Source organism: Scatophagus argus, chromosome 16 (genome assembly GCF_020382885.2).
Source record: "Scatophagus argus isolate fScaArg1 chromosome 16, fScaArg1.pri, whole genome shotgun sequence".
Lineage (NCBI taxonomy): Eukaryota > Metazoa > Chordata > Actinopteri > Scatophagidae > Scatophagus > Scatophagus argus.
The window spans coordinates 2,895,451-2,917,419 of record NC_058508.1 but is presented as its reverse complement, the minus strand read 5'-3'; the positions used below and the strand labels follow the sequence as shown (position 1 = coordinate 2,917,419).

The following is a 21,969-nucleotide window of genomic DNA, read 5'->3' as shown; positions in this document are numbered from 1 at the left end:
GTCTATAATTGAGGAGTTTGTACATTCCTAATTGGTATATTTGGGTCGATGGGTGGATGTGTGCCCCCCACCCCGGTCAGTGTGTGTCCTGTTGTTACCGCAGGCTCTTCATCTCGGTTATTTTCTACATCGGAGGAGTAACTGATAATCTGGAGGGGATATTCTAAACATAATCTGGTAGCTGTTACTGTTATTGATGAAAGATAAACCCGGCGACGTTGCTCCGTCCCGGGTTCTGCTGTATAAAGTGGAGGCCGATGTGTTGATTCAAGGCTTGTGGTGTCTGTTGAAAATTAAAGTGTTCCACTTGTTTTCTGCACGGGTCAGTATGGTTTGATCAATGCGTGCAATGAGTTATTATTTTCTTCTTCTGCGACACTGATTAGGTTGAAATGTAAGAGGAGAAGAAGAAAAGAAACAGTCTCAAAGTTTCCCATTTTTTTCCCCATGTTCTTGACACTGATTATAGCTTTGCGCCTGAAACCTTTTCCACGGGAGCCATATATAATCAGCTGAGATATATTTACACCAATCGCCTACATTTAGCCTAAAGGATACATACTACAGCCTCCAGAAAGAAAGATGTTCTTTTTCATGTATTATAGCTTATATAACCTGGGCTACAACGTCTAACTAACGCAAACAGCAATTTTAAATGGACTGAATTAATAACATCCGTCACAAAAAAGGCCTTAATTGCTCATGTTCAGGCAAAAAAATAAATAAATAAATACAAATAACACAAAAATAACTAGTTAAGTTAAACTGAATATACGATATTCATAGTCTGAAAAAACTAAAGCAGCTATTATGTAATCTGTATCATATTATTATTCAAAAAACAATTCAACTGGTCATTGAAGCACAATAGAAAAATATTTATATTTGCTCAATAATTACATTTCAGTAATTAAAAACGCGTGAACGTGTTTTATAACATGTTACAATTGACTTTTTTGACTTATCTATTTTCAAAACAAGAAAAATAAATTTTAAAAGCAGGGGAGTGGAGTGGAGGCTGGACACACACACACACACACACTTCTCAGCCTATACTACTACTACTTAGCCTATTTTGTACTTTTTCTTCTTCTTCTCCCAAACAGAGAAAGAGAAAGGGGAAAAAAAGGAAACAGAAGAGCCCAGTCAGCCTGCTTTTCATTCGCACTTACAAACGGAATATGTGTCGCTGAGGTCGTAAAATAACCGCAGCCATAAATAAGTCTCCCTTTCTGTGTCTTTCTCCATGTAGCCCGCTACAGGCTCTGACTTGTCTTCATGGCCAGTCCGACTGACAAATAGAGACAGAGACTCTATTTTTACTTTTACTTTACCCTCCCTCTCTCGTCCATTCCGCCATGTCTCTGAAAAGTAGCCTATAGGCCTAACACTGCCCAGAGCAGGGAGACAGATAGGTCTACATTTAATTCTCGACTCTGGCTTTCTGTGCAGGATCACACAGACAGATGGGGAATCTCTCTTTTTAACTTTCATTTTGACCTCTCTGTCCATCTCTCTCTCTCTCTCTCTCTCTCTCTCTCTCGCTCTCTGGCAGGACGCTCCGTTTCCTCTCCGCTTTGTGGGAACGGGAAGCAGCAGCATTGTGTTGGAGCTGACTGGGGTTTAATCATTAATGAGCAGTGGAGACAGGACAGGCATGTCCTACAGCCTGGGACACACACAGGACGGTAATCCTATTCTTATAATACACATTAGCACGTCGGCTCTTAGATTGTGGCTTTGGCATGATATCAGTGGTGTGTTACCTGCTCAGCAGCCTGGAGGGTAAATACTGACAGAAGAGTGACATAGTTGGATTTATCTCATGTAGCAGTTGGAGCCAAGAAGAGTGTGTCGACAAAGTAAGAACTCAGCTCAGTGTGTGTAAAACAACCAGACTGGATTGATATGCTGTTACAATGCGTTTACCATGAGTTGAATTAAATGGCATCACGCGGCGTAAATTAATGACAGCCCTCAGCAGGTGAGGTTCACGTGTTTCTAGCAAATGCTGTAGGCTAATATGAATTTTTAGAATACTTCTTATGTTAAGCATGAAGACTTAAGCTGTTCTAGACAACTGTTAGCCCAACCTGACCTACAGTCTACATTTGAACTGAACAATTATTTTTTAAAAAGTCATACATGACAGACAAAGGGTGCCTTTAATAACAAACTGTTCTCTACTAAATTAAGTGCTTTTAGCCTATATTAAAAACGTAGACTGCTACAATCTAGTGACATAATTTATGATATGTTTTTTTAAAAAGGTAATAATTTTTGTTTGTTTGTTTGCCTTGCTTTTTACCCAAAGTTTCTAACATCAGAATCATGTAATAATAGTGTCAAATTTTAGCCCATAACAGCAGGCGGAAGTTCTTCGACGAGACGCAGATAGGTTAGTGGTTAGTGAAAATTAAAGTAGCCTATTAGCTGTAGTTTTACCCACTAAAAACTGAGCAGGAGGCTTAATGTAATTTACTGCTTCATTCAATAGAACTTGAAGGCAACAGTGTGACCTCATTTCTGTTACAATATCATGTGACTGCCTTCAGATATTCATACAGTAGCCTACATGCTAGCAGAATAGCCTCCTTGTAATTAGCGGGTTGTTGTTTGTCTTTGCAGGTGTTCTGCAGTTTGGGAGAAGCGGAGCTGCAAACGGCGCCAAACGGCAGAAAGGCGGGGAGGCTCCACACCGGAAACGAAGACGGAAAAGTGTTTGCTCCTTGAGAAACCGGGAGTCTGAGCCGTTGGGAGCAGCAGGTTGTCTGAGAGACAGAAAGTGAAGGAGAAAAACCTAAGTGGATAATAGGAAGACATACCTTAAACGGAGACAGTAACGTCGTCTGTCACGCGCTCTATGTTGTGTTTTTCCTCCTTGTAGGTTAGCAGATACGAATCATCCTGCTTGCCGTAGGCGTACATTGGAAAAAGTGTGCTACATGTTCCTGCGCAGTTGGGCCTCTTTAAGACCTGTTTTCAGAGCATCTAAAGTTATAGTCTACAGTCCGCAGGAACGAGTTTTTAGCGACTCTTGTGACGCAAGAAAAATGTAGGAATTTTCGCTCACGTTCATTTGATTAGTCTGAACGTTTTCGAATAAAATATAATAGGGCTACAAAAGATATCAAGTTACTTTCGCTAATTAGTGAAAATAACTTAATTACTACCAATAACCACAGTTAGCCAAAAAGGACAGCGACAATCCTACTACCACTAATGATAGCTTTATAGTAGGCTGATTATATGCAGGTTTTTCGTCGCAGATATACGATGCGTTTAAAGCCCGTTATGTTCCTGTGCAGTAGCCCAAATCAGGCTGGTGTAGCTGCAGTGTAAACAGTTAGGAGCTGCTGAAGGAACTCCAGGAATCCGAGAAACTTCAGAGATTATCGACAATTAAAGCTGAAGGAGTGCGACTGCTGCTTTATAGCTTTATGGCTCTTTTTCACCTCGTGTGTGTGCGCGCCTGTGTATGTGTGTGTGTGAGAGACCTCGGGACTTTTATGGCTTTATGACCGTTTATGACTCCTTGTAAAGTCCGAGGAATGGCGACGAACTGAAAAACAGCCCCGCAGCAAACAGCAGATGAAGAAATGTGCTGTGCTGCACACAAGGAACGCGCGTGCACACACACACACACACACACACACACACACACACGCACACACACGGGCACTGTACAGTTCATCTGCGGTTCATCTCAGCCCGGCAATGCTCGAATCGCCCGCATTTCACTCATTATTATTAACAAGTACTGTGAAACAATTAACAGTCTGTGAAATTAAACCTTTGCTATTTATTTTATTGACTAACACTATTATCCGTTTTTTCCTACCCAGAATTTCATTTCAAACATTGCACAGGGAGAATTGCACTACGGCTCATAGACGAGGTAAGGTTGATAATGTAGTTTTAATTACAAAAATTAATAATATAATATCTGTCTTCATTTATAAGCTGAAAAGGCATAGATTAATTTCGCACATGTAGGCTATTACACTTTGAACCCATAAATGTGTTTTTAATGATTTAAAATCTGGAACTCTCTCTCTCACACACACACACACGCGCAGACGTATAGACTATTTATTAAACAAAAACAATATTCAAAGGTGGTATTTGTTCCAGTGACTTAGGGATTTTAGCACAGGTGGTGGCGTGTTTAAATTAGCAAAGGTCATCCGTTTGTTAAGTCATGTGAGGGAAAGTGTGACTTAACCTAAGATGACTGTGTTTTCACACACCTAATGTTCATGCGTGTAGAGTAGCGGGCCAAGGCTCGGCACACTGAAAAGGAGGCCGTGTGAGTGCGCTCGCTGACCGACCGACCCTTCCTGCACGAGTTAAAGACAAACTGAAAGAAAGTGCCTCACTTGTGCTTTTTTGTTTTAATGTATTAATCGTTTCCAGGCAGCACGACTGGACGCGTCCTTCACGGCACCGTGAGCTCGTGCTCTGGGTCAGTTCACCGGACTGTTACCGGTGGGCGCGAGCACCCGGCCGCACAAGGGCCCCGGGACCAGTTAAATATTAACGGACAGATGAATGCAGCATCACGGGGAGGGCCGCTTGTTTTTCTCCAGGTCTGCAAAATAAGGAGGAAGCGAACACGCGCCCGTGCAGGTGCACGTGCAATTTATTTTAATGATTAAACGGAAACGTACGACATAAAAAAGGATAAAACATGTAACAACTCAAATTGTTATTTGGGTTCAGCTTTTTAATATAATTAATAAACATCATTATTAGTATTATTATTATTATTAGTGTGGTTGTGAGCGAATGCTGAAGCTAAACTCTAATAATGCTATAAGCTAAAGATGCAGCCGGTTGTCTTACAAATTGTGAAACAATTATTCTATTTTTAAAAAACAAAAAAAAAACTTGTATCATTAACTTTAATGTCGTTAATACCAAAAATTCAGAGGCCAAAAAACACAAAATGTTCTTATTATCTCTGAGCCCGTAGTGTATTTCTAATTTACCATTTATATTGCGAACATGCAATAAAGATGTACTTTGTGTGAATACGGCGGCGCATTCGAATCGTTTATATGCAGCGGAAGAATAATGGGGAATTCCCCTCTGATACTACCGTCCTGGAAGTCATAATCTCACTCCACAGAAAATGCAATTGAAGTTTCTGGCTGTCGAGTAGAAAATAAATAGATGAGAGGGGGCAAAATATTGATTTTCCATCTGATCTTAATGCATTGGAGTTGATTTTGAATGCCGGATTAAAGTCAGATGATGATGGAGTCATAAATTAAACACAACACTGTGGATTACTGCCTCCCCCGCCTGCCCTGCACATGGGCCTCTCAGATGAACACGTCACACACACACACACACACACACTCACACACACACACACACACCTGGTTGCATATATTTGATGAGCGAGCCAGTAAAGAAGATGAAATCACAGAGCAAAGACATTATTTTTTAACACATATGAACACGCACGCGCACAGTGGGTCTGCTGCTCGTTGCCCCTGTTTCCCGAAACAGAGACCCTGACCAATCAGCACAACTTTTACATCCACAGCTTAGAATGTGTGCGCTCACACTCACACACACCGAACCCATTTGTGTGTTATTGTGCACGCATGGACTTCTCCACGCCTCACTCACCAGAGTGTAACAGCAGCCAGGCCTAAACTCGGGGAGGGGGGGACAAAAAGAGACAGAGAGAGAGGGGCTACTGTCTCTCCCTCCCTCCCTCCATGCCACAAATCTGTCTTTCTCACTACATTAACATCAAAGAAAGAAAGAAGAAACCAGCAACCAGTAAGACAAAAGGCAAATTGTGCACCCCACACAAACCCGCACATACACGCGCTTCTTCTCTGCCTCTCGTCACGTCTGGTCTGTTTTCATTCCAAAGAGATTTAAAAAAAAAAAAAAAAAAGGTCACATCATCAGCTTGTCAACAGCTTATACAATACACATAATACACACACATACACGCACTCACACGCTGCCAACAGCACATCACACGTTTGAACGACGACAGAGACGCGTTCAGCACTGACACCACGACGCCATAGCTTGCATGTGTACGAATCTTTGACGAGTGGGTATTACCCTGTAAGATGGAGCGAGTGTTTGTGTGGCGACCGTCCGGTACTGTTGCAAACACGACGCTAGATGGCACCAGAGCGTTTTGTTAGGAGCGCGTCGGGACTGCTGGGCGGCTTGCAGATGAGCACAGCCGCCGCCGAACAACAGCATGGCCCTGGGTGGGTGTCAGTGAGACGGCCGCTCCTGCAGATACAAGCAAAGCGGCCTTTGTTGTTCATGCGTGAGCCTGGTTTCCTCCAAGCCCCAAACGCAAAAGCAACCACTGACACTTCAGAGTTTGTATCATCCCAAATTAATTGGTTTTGTTTTTAGTTTACATAGATAATAGAAAGTCCTACTTTAATTGCATATATGACATGTTTTTCCAAATATATGCTGTATTATAAATTGGAGTGCATTTGATTCAGGTTTGTATTGTGTGTACTGGGTAAGAATATGAATATGTACATGCATGTTTAAGCGTAATGTATAGTTGTACAAATGTATGTTTACATAAATGTATGTTTACATAAATAAACTTACAAACTTTTAAACCTGGCTTGAGCCACGTGACTGATCATGCATACACGCGCTGATAACACAAACAGGCTGCTGCTCCACATAGCAGAATTAACACATAAGACAGAATTACAACTTCTGTTAAAACTGACCAGAAATAAGAGTACTATTATTAAAAATGAATAACATTAATGATATAATATTCATTAAAATTAACAATAATAATAACCACTTTCACTAGTGAGTAATATGTGACTGGACAGCGAAAACTCAAAAATGCACAGCAATGGCTTTAAGTGAGTTTCCGATGTGTTCATTGTGGCGGACTGCTAAGCAGGTTTTCTGACACAAGATTTACACTTTTAAATTTACACATATAAATCAGGTTATTATATGTAATTCAAATAAAATATTATTATTATTATTAGGTTAGAGTTGAGCTGAGCAGGCGTTGCGTTTCTTTGTTCTTACTCCCCGTTCGTCTCGCACACTGAATGCGTTTTACATATGAGCCAGTTTAACGGGGAAATACTTGTGCTGAAGGAAGGAACGCTGTTTACGAACATAAAAAATTAGAAATACAACTACTTCCTTGAACTGCTTAAAGAAAAGCACCCATTAATGTGACAAAGCAGATAGACGCAGATATTAAACACATAAATACATTTCTGAAACCAAAGCGTTGGTGTCTCTGAGTGTAATCCGATGTTTGCACATGTTGTCCCATGTTTACAACATATGCACCGCATCGCAGCAGAGGACAAAGTTGCTTTCCATGAGGTATCACTGGCATTCAGTTGCTAATCAACCCAGACCGATGGATTTAACTTTGGTTTTGGCAGAAATGTCGAGTGCTTCCTGTGAAAATAAATAAAGCAACTGAGGCGCATATCTTGTTTAGTACTTTTCCAGATAACAACTGGACAGCAGTGCTAAAACAGATAACAACCAGGGATCATTTCCTGGTTCTATGACCTAATTTCTGTATGAAATATTCTTCTGATTCTTACATTCCGCGGGATTGCATGTGTAAATAAAAGTCAGTACTGCTTTCTAACGGTACACAAAACAAAAATATTAGTAATAATGCTATTACTACGGCTATTACCATTATTACTACTGCTATTACTACTACTAATAAGAATAATAATAATAAGAAGAAGAAATTGTACGTCATCAGACAGCAAACAGGGTCAGTTTCTAATTGTCCTGTTATTAGCTGTTGTAGCGGTTAGTGGATTCCATTAAAGTGACAAGGCGAACTTCGTCAGTAAGAAGATGAACTGACAGCCAAGCATGAACACTTAAAAGGTGCAGAGATGGTGACAAACAAAACAAACCCAAATCCAATTCTGAGGAATTATTCTCAAGCCAATAGACCTTATTATGTAGCAGTGTGTGTGTGTGTGTGTGTGTGCTGCTTCCTTTAGTGGAGTTGTTTGATATTTGAGACAGCAACAAATTGGAGACCAAAGAGAAAACAGGCAGAGAGACAGACCTGCAAATGTGTTTGTGAGTGAGTGTGGGTGTGGGTTGGTGGTGGTGGTAGTGGTGGGGTTAGATGGAGAAAGAAAACAGCCCGCCCGCCGCAGGGAGGAAATGAGAAGGGAAATAAAGTCATAAAAGAGGCTGGACGGACCAACAGAAAAACATTCCTCTGTCTGTATACACACACACACACACACACACACAAAACAGGCTCATGGCCGGCTGGGAGAACCTGGAAGCTCTTCCAGTCAGATCTGGAAGTGAAACAATTTAAATAAAAAAATGCACAGGGAGCACAAAATAAAAGGTAAAAAAACACACACACACAGGGAGACATGGAAGGACTGCAGCTCTCTCTACCTGCAACCCGAAACAAACATCAGATAGGATACACACACTAAGGTCTCTTTTTTTATGAAAAAAACCTAAATAAGTGATGGGATCCAACACACCTGTCCTCACATCAAAGCCCCACAAACATATCTCCCCTTGCTCCATACTCAGTGCACGGCTCGGGACAACAAGCAGTCGGCTAATCTTCCGGATCTCAAAGAGCCGAGTTTTAACCGATGGATGGCTCTTCCGCCGCTAATCCCACCACTTAGAGAGCCAATTCATCTGGCTAATTCATCATGGAGTCTAATCCAGCAAGGAAGCGCTTTAATCTGCGATGGAAAAGCAACACCTCATTTATAACGTTAATGTATCAAGCAGAAGCAGCGGAATCACGCACAACACTGCGGTTGGACTTGTTTTGCACCTTTAACAATGCGCATGCAGCAGCGCGCGCAGGGGCTGCCGGGGGGTGGGGGATGAACGTGCATGCATGGCTCTTACCGTTTGTTGATAATCCGTCAGGAGCACGGCACACCTGCAGCTCGCTTCGGTGTCCCGCGTGCAAGCCAACCAAGCACCCTGGAATGGCACGAGACAGCCCTACCTTGTGTTCAGGCCTATACCGGATGGATGATAATTGGATGGAGAGGTGGCGGCGCGAGGAGGTGAGAATGAGGAGGAGGAGGAGGAGGAATCGGAGGGGGAAGTGGGGGGATACGCTCCCCGTTGTCACCCAGTCGTCAAAACACCGCCGTCATCTTCATCACCGCTCCTATCATCATCATCCTCATCGTCCTCATCCTCGCGCTGACAAGTGACAAATTAAATGAAAGGCAGAACTACAATTAAAAAGATGAATAATGATGTCATCTCCGGGATGGGTTTCCCGGTTTTGGTCTCGCGCCTCGTCCCCTCTTCGCCTCATCGCAGCGGAACTGTCCCCATGTCGGTCCGCCGATTTAACATAGACAGCAGCACGAGACCAGACGTAGCGCGGAGCCATAGCGGAGGAGGAAGAGCAGGAGAAGGAGGAGGAGGAGGAGGAGGAGGAGGTGGAGGTGGTGGTGGGAGGGGGCGGGTTGTTGTCAGCGTCTCCTCGTGCCGGTTTCACAGTCACATCTAGCCTAGAATTCTCATTAACTAGTCCGTTTAATTATAGCCAGGCGCTAATTTGCTCGACGGTGGCCGAGCTCCGCGCGGCGCCCTGCGAGCCCCGGGCAGAGCAGGGGAGGAGAGGCGGCTGTTCGGGCCGGAGCGGAGTGCAGCAGCAATATAGCCACTTGGGAAATCATAAAAAGTTCATGTTCACGTTAAGCGCGTCCACATGACCAGCCCGTCGGCCAATCCCCGCGCGCGGCCACTCATAAACTTGTATCACAAAGTTGTAAATTTTCATAAAACAACAAGGAATTTATTGCAGTTCTTCATGGAGTGCTGTTAGAGGGGAGCAGCTCTTTCTCTTTCTCTCATTCCCTCCGCCGCCATTTTCTTCTCCTAGCCTTCTTAAAAATAACAAGCCAGCAGCTCAAAACACAGGAAATGAAAAAGAAAAAGAAAGAAAGCCCTGCTTTGGTTGTCTTCTTGTCTTTTCTTTTAATCTGCTTCCGTGTCGCATTTCTGAAAGGCAAACCATAATAGGCTGCTTTATTTCTCTGCACATTTTGGACATGTGAATGAACCTCATCAGAGATTTGTTCAAATGCTTTCAGTTGTTGTTGTTGATTTTTAAAAATTAACATTAAAAGCCAAAAGGTGGAAAGAAACAACTCGCGTGTGATTAAAAAGAATGATAAGTCTATAGAAGTTTGCGTGATGTCAAAATTTGACCAGCATAACGCAGAGAAACAGAGCACTTCATTCATTTTATTTGAATAATATTTTTTTTAATTTCTTTTTTATATAAAGGTTTATTTAAGATCCCATAGTAAGAGACGCTTTGTTGACGTGAATGTGTCCCCATATCAAAATGCCAGCCTGAATGCGACCAGAGAAGTGCTTTCCCTGGATGCTTTTCCTTCACCAATAGCCTGCTCAGTGTTTCTGTGAGAGCCACAGTGTCTGGGCTGAATAAACCTCCGCAGTGTCTCACCAAACAGCCAAGCCATCAGATGTCCCTTAGGTCCGGGATCAAGGTGTGAATGGAAGCAGCTCCGAGGTGAAGTCTGGCTCTGTGGGTGACAACCATAACACAAGGTGATCACTGCTGGATTGGCAAAACCTCAGTTTTAAGAACGGGAACAGGGAATTTTCATTATCAACAGCCATTTCTGTTTATATGATGGTAAGACTAATTTTAGGCTCCGGGGTGAAATAGCTACAGTTTCGACAAAGGCGTCCATGCCCAAGCCGCAGGGGTTGAAATGCTGCACGCCTTTTAAAGAGAACTGCAGGTAAAATTTATCCCGATGTGTGAACTGCAGGCACAACATCACCTGAGCGGTACAGGGGGCCTGAAAAGCCGTGCGTAAAAGCACTTTCGCAATGCGGCAACGCGTCACCAATTTAACGGCCTGCAGGCCCGAAGCCGCAGGATGCTGCAAAGACAATGCAGACATCTTTTTTTCTTTTTTTTTTTTTAAATCACAAAATGTTGCTTTACAGCAGTTCAATCCAGCCAGATGGGTTCAGAGGAGCACTGTGTCTCATAGGAGAGAGGTGAAAACGCACCTGAATGACGCGGACTGAGTTTTAAGGGATAATATATGGAGGGGAACTGGACATCCTCTGCTTAGTCTTTAAATGCATCTACTTAATTTTGTTCCTGCGCTCTCACACAGGAACCTGGTCCCAAATCTAACTCCTCCTGAATATTAAACAAGCTTGGTGTCGACTTATTTCCAATAGTAGGCTAGGACACAAACAATTCGTGTTTGTGCTGCAATAAGGCTGCGCGGTCCCGATAGAGAATTCGTCCAAAAAGATATTTTCAGAAGAACCAAAAGTCAGTGTGTCGGACCAGTTCAAATTTAAAAAGTAATATATCCGATGAGACCCCACAATGGCTCATATTTGAATAACCACGCACAATACTGTATCTGTTTCCTGTTTTGTCTGGGGTCCTCAGTCTGCACCACCGTCTTCTTCTTTCTGAATGATAAATACAATACAATACAGTTCGGAATTTACGCATAAAGCCAGGATTTGTGTCTGCATAACAGTTATTATCAGGACTAAGTAAAGGGAAAGTGCAAACTCCTCATCTAAACTAAGGCTTGGATGGTCCTATAAAGGCTACACTTTCCAGGTTTAAAATTCATATTTATTTATTCACATTATCATATTTAAACCCAGAAAACTTGATTTTAAACCTTCAGTGACCCACAAGTGACCTTTCCAAGCCGCGTCTGGCTGGCAGAAGACCCGGATCCACAGTTTCCTCTACGCGAATGTTCCGAGTTAAAAATTAACTGAAAATAAAGCAGCAAAACAGAGCAGGAGGCTCGATCCCCATCCTGTTGGTTTCTTTGTGTGTGTGTGTGTGTGTGTGTGTGTGCTGCTTTTTATTGGGGTTTCCGGCCTTTTCATGGACGCCATAAAGACATTAGGACCTGCTATGACATCCCCCCACACACACCACCGCCTTCCACCACATTTTGTGGCCTTTTTGGTTTCCACAGACAGCAGATGACTTCCAGAGGAAACACCGTCTCCCAGAAATGTCGTCTGGATCCGGTGAAAACTTTGTGCTCCGTGAATGAAGTACACCTGGAATGTTTTGTGTTTGTGTTTTTTTTAATTTTTTTAATTTATTTTTTTTGGAGCACAAAGCTGCGAAGAAACTAAACGGTGGGGAAACTGCCGTGAGCCGAACTGCTTTTACAGGGAGCCGGGAGCTGTGAAGGTGTCTCTCGGTCTGGAGGGAGCAGAGTTTAAAAGTCAGCTTTTTGTTCACGTTTTAAACCGGCTGGCATTAATCTAATCAGAAATGTGTTAATAATTACATTTCCACAGGAACACGTAGGCCTGTTGTGGTTGTATATGGAAAAATATGGAAAGAAACAAAACATGCGTTCGTCTTCCTGTGGCAGCAGATATTTGCGCTCAGCTTCTGTGAGGCTCGTCGTGGCATTGTGTAGGCTGTCACATATTCTAGATATTCTTTTTATTTTGTGAGTCGAATATCCAACTGGTGACGCAGAACAACATCTAAACGAGCTTCTCGGTGTTATTTGTTGCTACACTGCAGAATTATGAGGTGATATGTTAGTGTTGTTAAATAGCAAACAGGTATTTTCCTCACTCCGTGTAACACCGAAGCCAAAACATTTCCTGTGTATCTTCAGTCTGTGTTTCACAAAGTGTCAAGTTAACTCACTTTCTCGTAAATAACTATATCAAAATCCTTTATGCTTTGATTGCTAGAGTTAAATTCATTTTTCAGTATTAAACATTTAGCCACTCTTGTGATGCACACAGGTTAAACAAAGCTGGGTGTCATCCTGTCTGTAATTTACTTTGTGTTACACTGTGTGTTCATTTTGTTTTTCCTTTCAGGGAGCCCAAGCCCTGGTTACATTACTGCTAAATAAAGATACAAGTGTAAATGCTGAAACTTTGGATGCTATTTAGCTAATGGCTGTAACAGTGGGGGGTAAAAGCCCGTCGATACATTTAAACCTGTAAACAAGGTGAGGATGTTTTAAGAGAGCACTGGCTCTCATTACTGTGCTTTATAATCTGTGGAAGTCATGATTACACTCTCAAGTCAAAGTGAAGCCTATAAAGGATGGTTAGAACTTAATAACTCTTCTGTTGCACTGTGCTTGTGTGTGTGTGTGTGTGTGTGTGTGTGTGTGTGTGTGTTAGAGAGAGAAATGTTTGTTTTTCTCACAAACTCTCTCCTCTCATGAGAGAGAAGTATAAGTACTAGTAGCCAAAAGCACACAAGATGAAATAAGTGCTGTCGATGCACACGTTTCTCCACACACACAATCCAGATTTTACAAACCACATGTTGAAATCTTTACTTATGACTTATGTGGCGCTTAGCTGTTTTTCATATTCTGACTGACAGTGCTATGGTAGCTCTAGCAGCAGATGTCTTATTATTCTCATCTTCTCATAAAGGAATCTGATCTTCCAGCAGAAGCACAAAAGTGTGAAAAACCTACCACAGCTGCTGTCTCGGAATATTTCTGTGAGTTATGACAACAAGCTCAGTGAAGTTAAGCTTTTATTATGATTATTATTATTATTTACATACAAAAAATAAGCACGTTTTAGTCTGAACAAGACAATGACAAAGAAAAGCTTATAATTCTTTTTAAAGCATATAATTCAGACAGATGTATCAAATCATACTGGGCTTTTGTTTTCATATGGACAGCTGATATTAATAATTACTGTCTATGAGGTATGTCAGCATTAAGCTAAGTCGACTTTCTGTACATCAAGGTGGGTCAGCAACCTTACAATTAAAACATAATCAAGTAGGAGCAGCACTGAACCCAAATTCTTTTCTTCAAACAAAAGACCAAACTGATGACACACTCTGTCTGATGTTAATGACACCAAGGTCATATGATTAGTAACTCTGATTAGATTTAAAAATGTTTTTAGTCAAAAGTAACATTTTCCACATGTCTGTGGAGAAGGCTTTAAAACGTATACCATGAGGGTCGTTAACAAAGTTACATTTTTTTCCCCTTAAATACACAGAAAATTGCACACAGTTTGGCTGGCGGCCAGCCAAAATAATTTTTTTAAGTGATAGCGGTTCTGTGGTGGAAAATTTATTCATGACGTTAGAATTTCTAAAATCCTTTTGGTGGTTCTGAGTGGAACCCAGAACAGTCTGATATTCTAATAGGATAACACACTGATCGGTTTCACTCCTGTGTGGCTTTCCTCACACTGGAGCAATTACAAACACCAAGATAAGATAACAATAAGCTTTGTGTCCACAGGAAGCAAGCGCTCCTGTGCATCAACAACTTTATTGTCCCTTCCTGCCGCGACAGGTACGACATCAGGCTCCATCCCTCCACTAGAACGTGGGCTTTTCCTATGGTTAACCATATGTTAGTGTTAGTAATATTTGATTTACTTTTATTTCTGAAAAATCAGAAATTTCTTTTCATAAAGAACTCTTTCCCTAATGTCATCCCTCCATTTTAAGACAGGTTTAAGTGAGGGGCTATCGTGTTCTAAAATCTGCCTATATTTATCATAATATAATATAATATAATATAATATAATATAATATAATATAATATAATATAATATAATATAATATAATATAATATAATATAATATAATGAACAGAGTAAACTGAAGTTAACACAGATTGCTTATTTAGAAAGCAAACATGATGTATTGTCTGATGATAACCTGACCGGAGGACAAAGGCTGTTTGTTGTCTTGAAGTGTCCAGTAGACTCATTATCATCACTCGTCGTCCTCCTCGTCTTCAGCAGTCGGTAAAGCCGCTGCTGGAGAGCTGCTCTCCGTGATTCTGTTCTCCTTCTTCCACTTCATCCTCCGGTTCTGGAACCAGATTTTGATCTGGCGCTCCGTGAGGCAGAGCGCGTGCGCGATCTCGATCCGCCGCCGCCGCGTGAGGTACCGGTTGAAGTGGAACTCCTTCTCGAGCTCGAGCGTCTGGTAGCGCGTGTACGTCTGCCGCCCGCGCTTTCTGTCGGCACCTGCACACATAAGAACACATTTTTTTTCTCCATGTCTGCTCAAAGTCTGTCATCTGCTGCGGACTGACCATCAGCATCGATTTCAACAACAACAACAATAAGAAGAAGAAGAAACAGCTTTGCTTTGGCTCATATTAAGCGAGATATGAGCCAACTTTTTCTAGCATCCAATATTATATATGTCAATTTCCACCAGAAAAGAATCAATAGAAGTTATGAATGATAGCTCAACACAAACAGACTCTGAATCAAAATTATATGCATATTTTTATTTATTTTGTAGCCACAACTAATGCATAATGAATCAGATTTTTGGCTTACAATATTGTCTCAAACATGTCACATTTTGACTACCAAATTACTCCTTCCAACCGACTTTGTTCTAAGAAATGAAAATGACTAAAAGAAAAACACTACATTAAATAAATAATGAAATATTAAGTCAAATCTTGTCATAATCGATGTGGCTGAGAACAACAACTACAAATCCAGTGCCCTGAAAATACAACTTTTAATCATCTTTAATTGATTTGAAGTATTTAGAATCTCACAATGTTGACCTAAAATACGCAAGTTGAACATTTCTTACATTTCTTTTGTTTTTTGTGGCTTGTTTGTGTCTCTTACACCCCCCTCCCGCTTCACTGATTAAGTTTTAAAATGTCTTCTGAAAGGAAGTTATACTTGGAAAGTGTACTGTGTCAACATATCAACAGTGAACTGGGAGGTTATTCTGGAATATGGGAATGCAGTCTGGCAACAACATCAGTCGCTATAAAGTTTCAGCAACTTCAAACTGGCTGCCACAAACCACTGACTCATTAAACATGTTCTATTTCAAGGATTATTATTGCTAAATTATAACATATAAATATTTGTTTTCGTTACATTTTTTTAAAAAAACAAAACAAAAAAACAATCCTAGTTTTTTCACAACCCCAAAACTAATAGCAATTTTCTCTACATTTAACAAAATTAGTAAATGAGGACTCATTGAGTTGTGGTGAAAATGAATGAAAGAATAGTTTGAACCTTTTCACAATATTTTATTATCTCGATGCCTCGGTCCAAACTCGGTAGACACCTGTTGCCACCTCCACTTCCTGGCAAACACATTTGACTTGTGGCTTCGTAAACATTGTAAAGTAGTTACTAAATGCTGTGGTTAAACTGTGGGCTCAGCTGCTGTGTGTCTGGGAGCCTGTTCAATATTTACCTCACAGTGTTGAGCCCTAAAGGAGATGTACACGGAATATTGAATTAAAACAGTCGAAAAGGGTCCAGACGCTTCCTGCAGCAGTTTGCATGAGCAGCTGAAGTTCAGAAAGTGACCAGTAAACTATATGAACACAGTGAGAGTCATTAGCGTTACTAATCTGATCAAAGAGACAGAAACTTCACCGCTCCTCATGTGAAATGTGCACGAGTCAGTGCTGAGTAAGACCACAGAAACCATGCTGACCTTCTGCCTTCACGAGGTCACACAGCGCCTGAAGGTTAAAGCGAAAATGGGTCACATTTTCCCAGCTAAGAGGTCGTCCGCAGGCCACACAAACATCAAAACTCCTTCCCTCTGCTGATCCCCCCCCCCCCCCCCCCCCCCTCGTGAAAAGAAAACTGCTTTGCTGAGTCTTTGGCTTGCAGATGGGGCAATGCAAAAGGTGACCCTGATAAAAATTTGAGTCCTGGATGTTGCTGTGAAGCTGTTCAGTGTCAGCAACGCGGATGAAATACATCTTTAAAGGTTTCTGCTGTTCTGTAGTATCTACCCTCACAGAGCGCAGGTCATCCGAGCAGCCATAAAAAGCAGCAACCAGCCTGTGAGAATCAGCCCGGGCTTTAACAGCATTAGCTGGTGTTTAGTGAAGGCTCATAAATGTGCGATGGAAGATTTTCAGTTGGAATCCTCACCGCACAATGACAGAGAAATACAGGACAGAAATACAGAGGGTCAAATGACGGACAGCTTCCAACCTAAATGCTGTGTTGTCATTACAGACCACTGAGACTGAGCTCTGGTTAGGAGAAGACTGGGAGATTTTGCTACATGCTAATCAGGGACACAGACGGCCACATCTTTTCAGCACAGACAAGTGACATAAATCTTTAGGACGTAAATCTTCAGCCCACGACTGTCTGATTTCTGGCTGTAAATGAGCTGAAGAAAGGAAATAGGTTTACTTAGATTTGATATTGATTTTCAAGTCTTCTCTAGCAAAGACTGCAAGCTGTCCATGCAGACCCTGTCCTGGCTGTAATTTGACCCCGCAGGTAGGGGCTTTATTACCCTTGCTGCAGGACTACTACACATATACGACAAGGGCTGGAGCTACGACTGACGACCCTGAGGTCGTGTCCTCAGAATTTTAGAGTTCTGGCAACCTGAGGGGAATTTATTCTACAGTTCAGACCTTTCCACATTGTGGTTTTTCTTCTTTTTCTCTCCTTTTTACTTGTATATGTCTCTATAAATGTTATTTCTGGCTTCGAAACAAAATTTATACCCACGAGTTCAGAAATAAAATGCACAGAAAGGATCATTTATGTAATATAACTTAAGGGGAATACCTATGAAAATAGGGAGGGGGCAGTGGATGAGGGGGCCTGCTTAAGCTCTAATAATGAATCTTTAAAGTGTATTTTTGTGTGCGTGACGTTGCTCTGGATGACACAGCTGTGCTACATTAACGCTTCAAAAAAATGTCAGAGTGTGATGACACAAGCTTTTCATTTGAAATTTAACAGTACAGTAATAACCGGCACAGTGGAGTCTTGGAGACAGTCCTGAGACGTGATGTATTTTTTAGAAACAGCTTTAATTTTGCTTTCTGAATCCCCTCCAGTTAGTTTCTAACAGCTGTGCAATACATACCAGAGGAAAGTCTTATGTTTATTGGTTTGTTGTGTTACTTATGTGCCATGATGCCTTCACTGACTCCTATGATGCTGGTACCTACATGCCATTATATGTTATCATTTATTTAATTTATATTGTATTTAATTTAAGTTGCATTTTATTTCTGTTTCTTGTATTTCTTTGTTTACCGTTTTTTATTTGAGTTCTTTCTTATTCATGTGAGTGAAAACGTCACATGTGTGTTTACAACAGGATGTGTTGTTGTTCTTGCGCTACATTTGGTCCATTCAAAATGTGTGACGCAGGACATCCCTACAGTAGGATGCTGTTAGCACTCACGCGCTCCTCGGCCGCTGCTCCTGCGATTACACCTTCAATATCTTTTCACGTCTCCGAGGGTGTGCGTCTGCGCATATTTGTGCGTGCGCGCGCCACAGTTTATTGAAGACAGCAGTCAGAATGTGTGGGTGACTGAGTGAGTGTCAGCACCGTGGAAGTGTGTGTGATCAACTATGTCTGTGTGTGTATTTATCTGTGTGCCACTTCCTTTTTGCTGCGTTGCGAGGTGACACATTGTGTGTATGTGTGTGTGAGAGGGAGAGGGAGAGGGAGAGGGAGAGGGTATGGGGAGAATTCATCTCTATTGGTAATATTTTTCTGCTCTCGCGCTGTCGGCTGTGATTTATTTGCGCTCGAGCTCGAGCTCGAGCTGGAATTCTCTGGCAGTCAACAACAAGAAGAGGCTGTATTGTGCTCTCTCTGACACACACACACACACACAGGCAGACGCAGTGATAGATACAAATAAATTTGCAAAACAAGTAGTGAGTTAGTAGGTTCATATATGTGCACACGTGAGTCCGTCTTACAGCTCGAGCTTAATAAGGGACCTTAATAAATGTTAACGTGTTTGTCTTTTCCTTCGGCTTTAATGTGAACATCCGGGACCTCTACCTCCAATCATATTCCGAGCCTTGGAATGGAAACGGATCTAAATTAAAATCTATAAATTCATTATACAGGCAGACTTGTTCGACCCAACCACCACCCCTTCATCCACACACACACACGCCTAGATTTACTTTACAAATGTTACATATGCACGTATATACGTGACATATGTAGTTTTATTGACATATTTTCCATTTTACTTTCAGACAAGTAAGGCGGTTGTGCCTCTTATCTCACCATGAATTATTATAATATTTTAAAATATATGTTATAATTTCTCCATTCTGTTTTTCAAAACAGAAACACCAATCGAATTTGCCTGTCTTTATTCACCCGAAGCAAATAAAAATTCTTATATAATACAAAGCAATTTCACTCCCTTTACTCCGCAGCTCACTAACAGTGGAACATCGAGTTCTCTTTCTATCTCTCTCTCACACACACACAGACGCACACACACACACGTACGCACGCGCACACACACACAGTGGGGCTTGCATGGAAATTTATGAGGAAGCCAGCGGCGTCGATGAAGCTGTCCAGTTGCTGCCAGGAGGTTTTTGCTAATGAGGAGAGACCTAATTTTACCAAATCTCTCTCTCTGCGTGTGTGTGTGGATGCGAATTGATAATTTAAGCAGAAGAAGTCGCCAGAGTATCTTTACAAATGGGGTGAATGGACCGGTTTTCCATATGAACCAGATTTGCGCGCATAAATTCAGTTAAAAACACCTCCAAAAGTGCATGCCCGTGCACGTCCTCTGGTCACGCGCACTCATGGTAGACAGGCTCCTGTGTGGTTTCACATTGCTGTTTTCAGAACATCTCCTTCACTTTTACGCAAGTTTTACGCGCGAACACTTTCATCTTTTTTCCCCACCTTTTTTACGCGCTACCATTCAGTATTTTAACGCAAACATAAAAATCTTCTTTGTGCTGTGTGTTTGTTGTGGTTCGAGGGTCCGAGGCCCCGCATCCATTCAGCTTCCAGACCGCTTCTGAAGCACAATACCGCTTTTACAATCGGTGGAAAGGGCAGGCATTCAGAGATCAAACCCATCTGCTAATTTATAGTGTTTATAGTATTGGCGGTTTGTGGTGACAGTACAATAGCACAATAGGCTTTCAGCCAGCCAGCTAGTGATGAGAGAGAAACACAAGGCTATCAGGTAGGAGAGGTCGAGCTGAGCTGGGCCAAACGCTGAATATGAACGATAAGGGTAAGAGGAAGAAGACTTTCTCTGGAGGTTTTCTTCACTGTCAAGCTGTTTACGCTCATACTCCAGCGCTCCACTGTCCCCTCCTTAAACAAAATGCCATCTAATGAATATTCACCACGTCTTAAACTATGGTTTTATGGAGGTCGCACAGCCATAAAAGATCTGCAAAGAGAGAGAGAGACAGAGAGGGTGAATGTGTGTGTGTGTGTGTGTGTGTGTGTGTGTGTGTGTATGAGAGAGAGAGAGAGAGGTTGTAAAAAGTGACAGAGAGAAAGAGACAGACAGGCATAGTTCAGCTACTAGCAGTGGCCGCTCCGCAACCGGGCCGTTTTAAGAGCGTTTAACGTAATTAACACACACACACACACAAACACACACACACACCACCACCCCTGTCCTCTTCCCCCAGCTCTTCTTGGTAACCCCAACCCACCCACCCACCCCCCCGCCTCCGCCTTTCTCCTTCCAACTCACCTGTGAGGCCTTGCTAATCATCATCTAATCTCTCTCATCACCGCTCATAACTCCCGCCTCTTCCTCACCTGAGTTCCTCATCCAGGGGTAAATCCGTAGCCCCTCCTCATTTAACTGCCTCTGTTGACCCGGGCTGCTCTGCCTCCTGCAGGCCGGCTCAGGGAGTCTGGCAGTCAGCGAGCTGAGCTGAGGTCGACAGGCTATCCGCTCCGCGGCGCATCCCGGCAGTGAGGAGCAGAGCGGCCCGACTCCCGACTCGCTATACGCCGCTCCTGTGAGCACTTCAGCCGGGTTGATGGGATGCACGCCGGGCTGAGTACTCCCACTGGTCCGGTTCAGTCCCGAAAGAGATAAACAGAACGATGAAGAAGAGGGGGTGGAGGTAAAGGAAGAGGAGGAGGAAGGAGATGAAGAAGACAAGGAGGAAGGGAATGGGAGCCCCCTGTTGCCTCTTCCACTAGAGACATGGAGGTGATATCCGCTGAGGGCGCACGAAGAAGACACGGCAGGAGCAAAAGAGGAAGACGGGAAGGGAGAAGTTGGACAGTCTGTGAAGAGCATAGCGGAGCAGCTCGCGGAGGCTTGTTGGTATTTGGAAAACAGCTCGTTGGCGAAGTCGAGCGAACTCATAATTTGGCTCCGGTGATTTGTAGGCCCGGGGCGCTTTAATGTCGACTTTTTACGAGGTACCGTGAATTATTGGCGCGGTATTACTGTCTAGATTTACACCAAAAAAATCACCCCACCCCGCTCTTCTCCTCCCCTCCCTCCCATTGCCTCGCTAAGCACGTGACCTCGAGTGCATGTGATGTCAAGATATCCAATGGCCGACGGGATTTCCCTCCGGATGCAATATTATAATGGAAAAAATTCGCAGCAACACGCAGGGAGTGACCGCCGCAACACACACACACACACACACACACAGAGTGTTCAATAATCTATATAATCCAATCAATACGCAGCAGCTCCGAACTTGTCCACTAATCACCGAGCACACGTCGACACGGAAAACAAAACAGCTTAAACTTCATTCTTTACTGTCCTGCTTGCCAGGTTGGAAGCGGGTTAAGTCGTGTGCAAAAAGCAGAAAACACCATTAGATGTGATATTGATTGGACTTGGAATGGAATGGCGCTAAGCACGTGCGTAAAGTTGCCTCGAAGAATGAAAGATGAGATGGATTTGCACTGTTTTCCACCAGCGAAGTCTAATCCCAACTCTTTGTAGAGACCACACATGCAGAAGAGAGAGTCCCACACAGCAGAACAAAACACGCTGTTGTTTGCTTCCATCACACAGTCTGCTGCTGCTGACTGGTCACTGCAGGAACTGTAATAGATGAAGACGTGTAAACAACATTACAGGAGTGAAGGACGTTTATGGAAGCAGTCAAACGTGTCACTTTGAAA

General features: G+C 42.6%; 2 protein-coding genes and 1 long non-coding RNA gene across 4 annotated transcripts in view; 1 reads left to right on the top strand and 2 right to left on the bottom strand.

Annotated features, from left to right (window-relative positions):
* Positions 1–5,681, top strand: part of LOC124073152 — a 32,129-nt gene extending 26,448 nt beyond the window's left edge. The window contains exons 2-3 of one of the 2 annotated variants that reach the window (XR_006845650.1): positions 1,556–1,862; positions 2,629–5,681. This is a non-coding gene — a long non-coding RNA (uncharacterized LOC124073152). Of the gene's footprint in view, positions 1–56; positions 1,863–2,628 lie in introns of those variants that run through there. The other variant, XR_006845649.1, reaches the window with a different exon arrangement.
* hoxb3a (homeobox B3a) overlaps positions 1–9,665 on the bottom strand; it is an 88,890-nt gene extending 79,225 nt beyond the window's left edge. The window contains exon 1 of the mRNA XM_046415146.1: positions 8,914–9,665. The gene's annotated coding sequence lies outside the window, so the exon portion shown is untranslated. The remainder of the gene's footprint in view (positions 1–8,913) is intronic.
* A 3,672-nt stretch (positions 9,666–13,337) lies between these two features.
* hoxb7a (homeobox B7a) lies at positions 13,338–21,279 on the bottom strand. The gene is made up of 2 exons (XM_046415158.1): positions 20,626–21,279; positions 13,338–15,056 (listed from the first exon to the last, which is right to left on the bottom strand). The coding sequence occupies exons 1-2, from the start codon at positions 21,185–21,187 to the stop codon at positions 14,800–14,802; spliced, it is 819 nt and encodes a 272-aa protein (XP_046271114.1). The 5' UTR covers positions 21,188–21,279; the 3' UTR covers positions 13,338–14,799.
* Between the last annotated feature and the right edge of the window lie 690 nt (positions 21,280–21,969).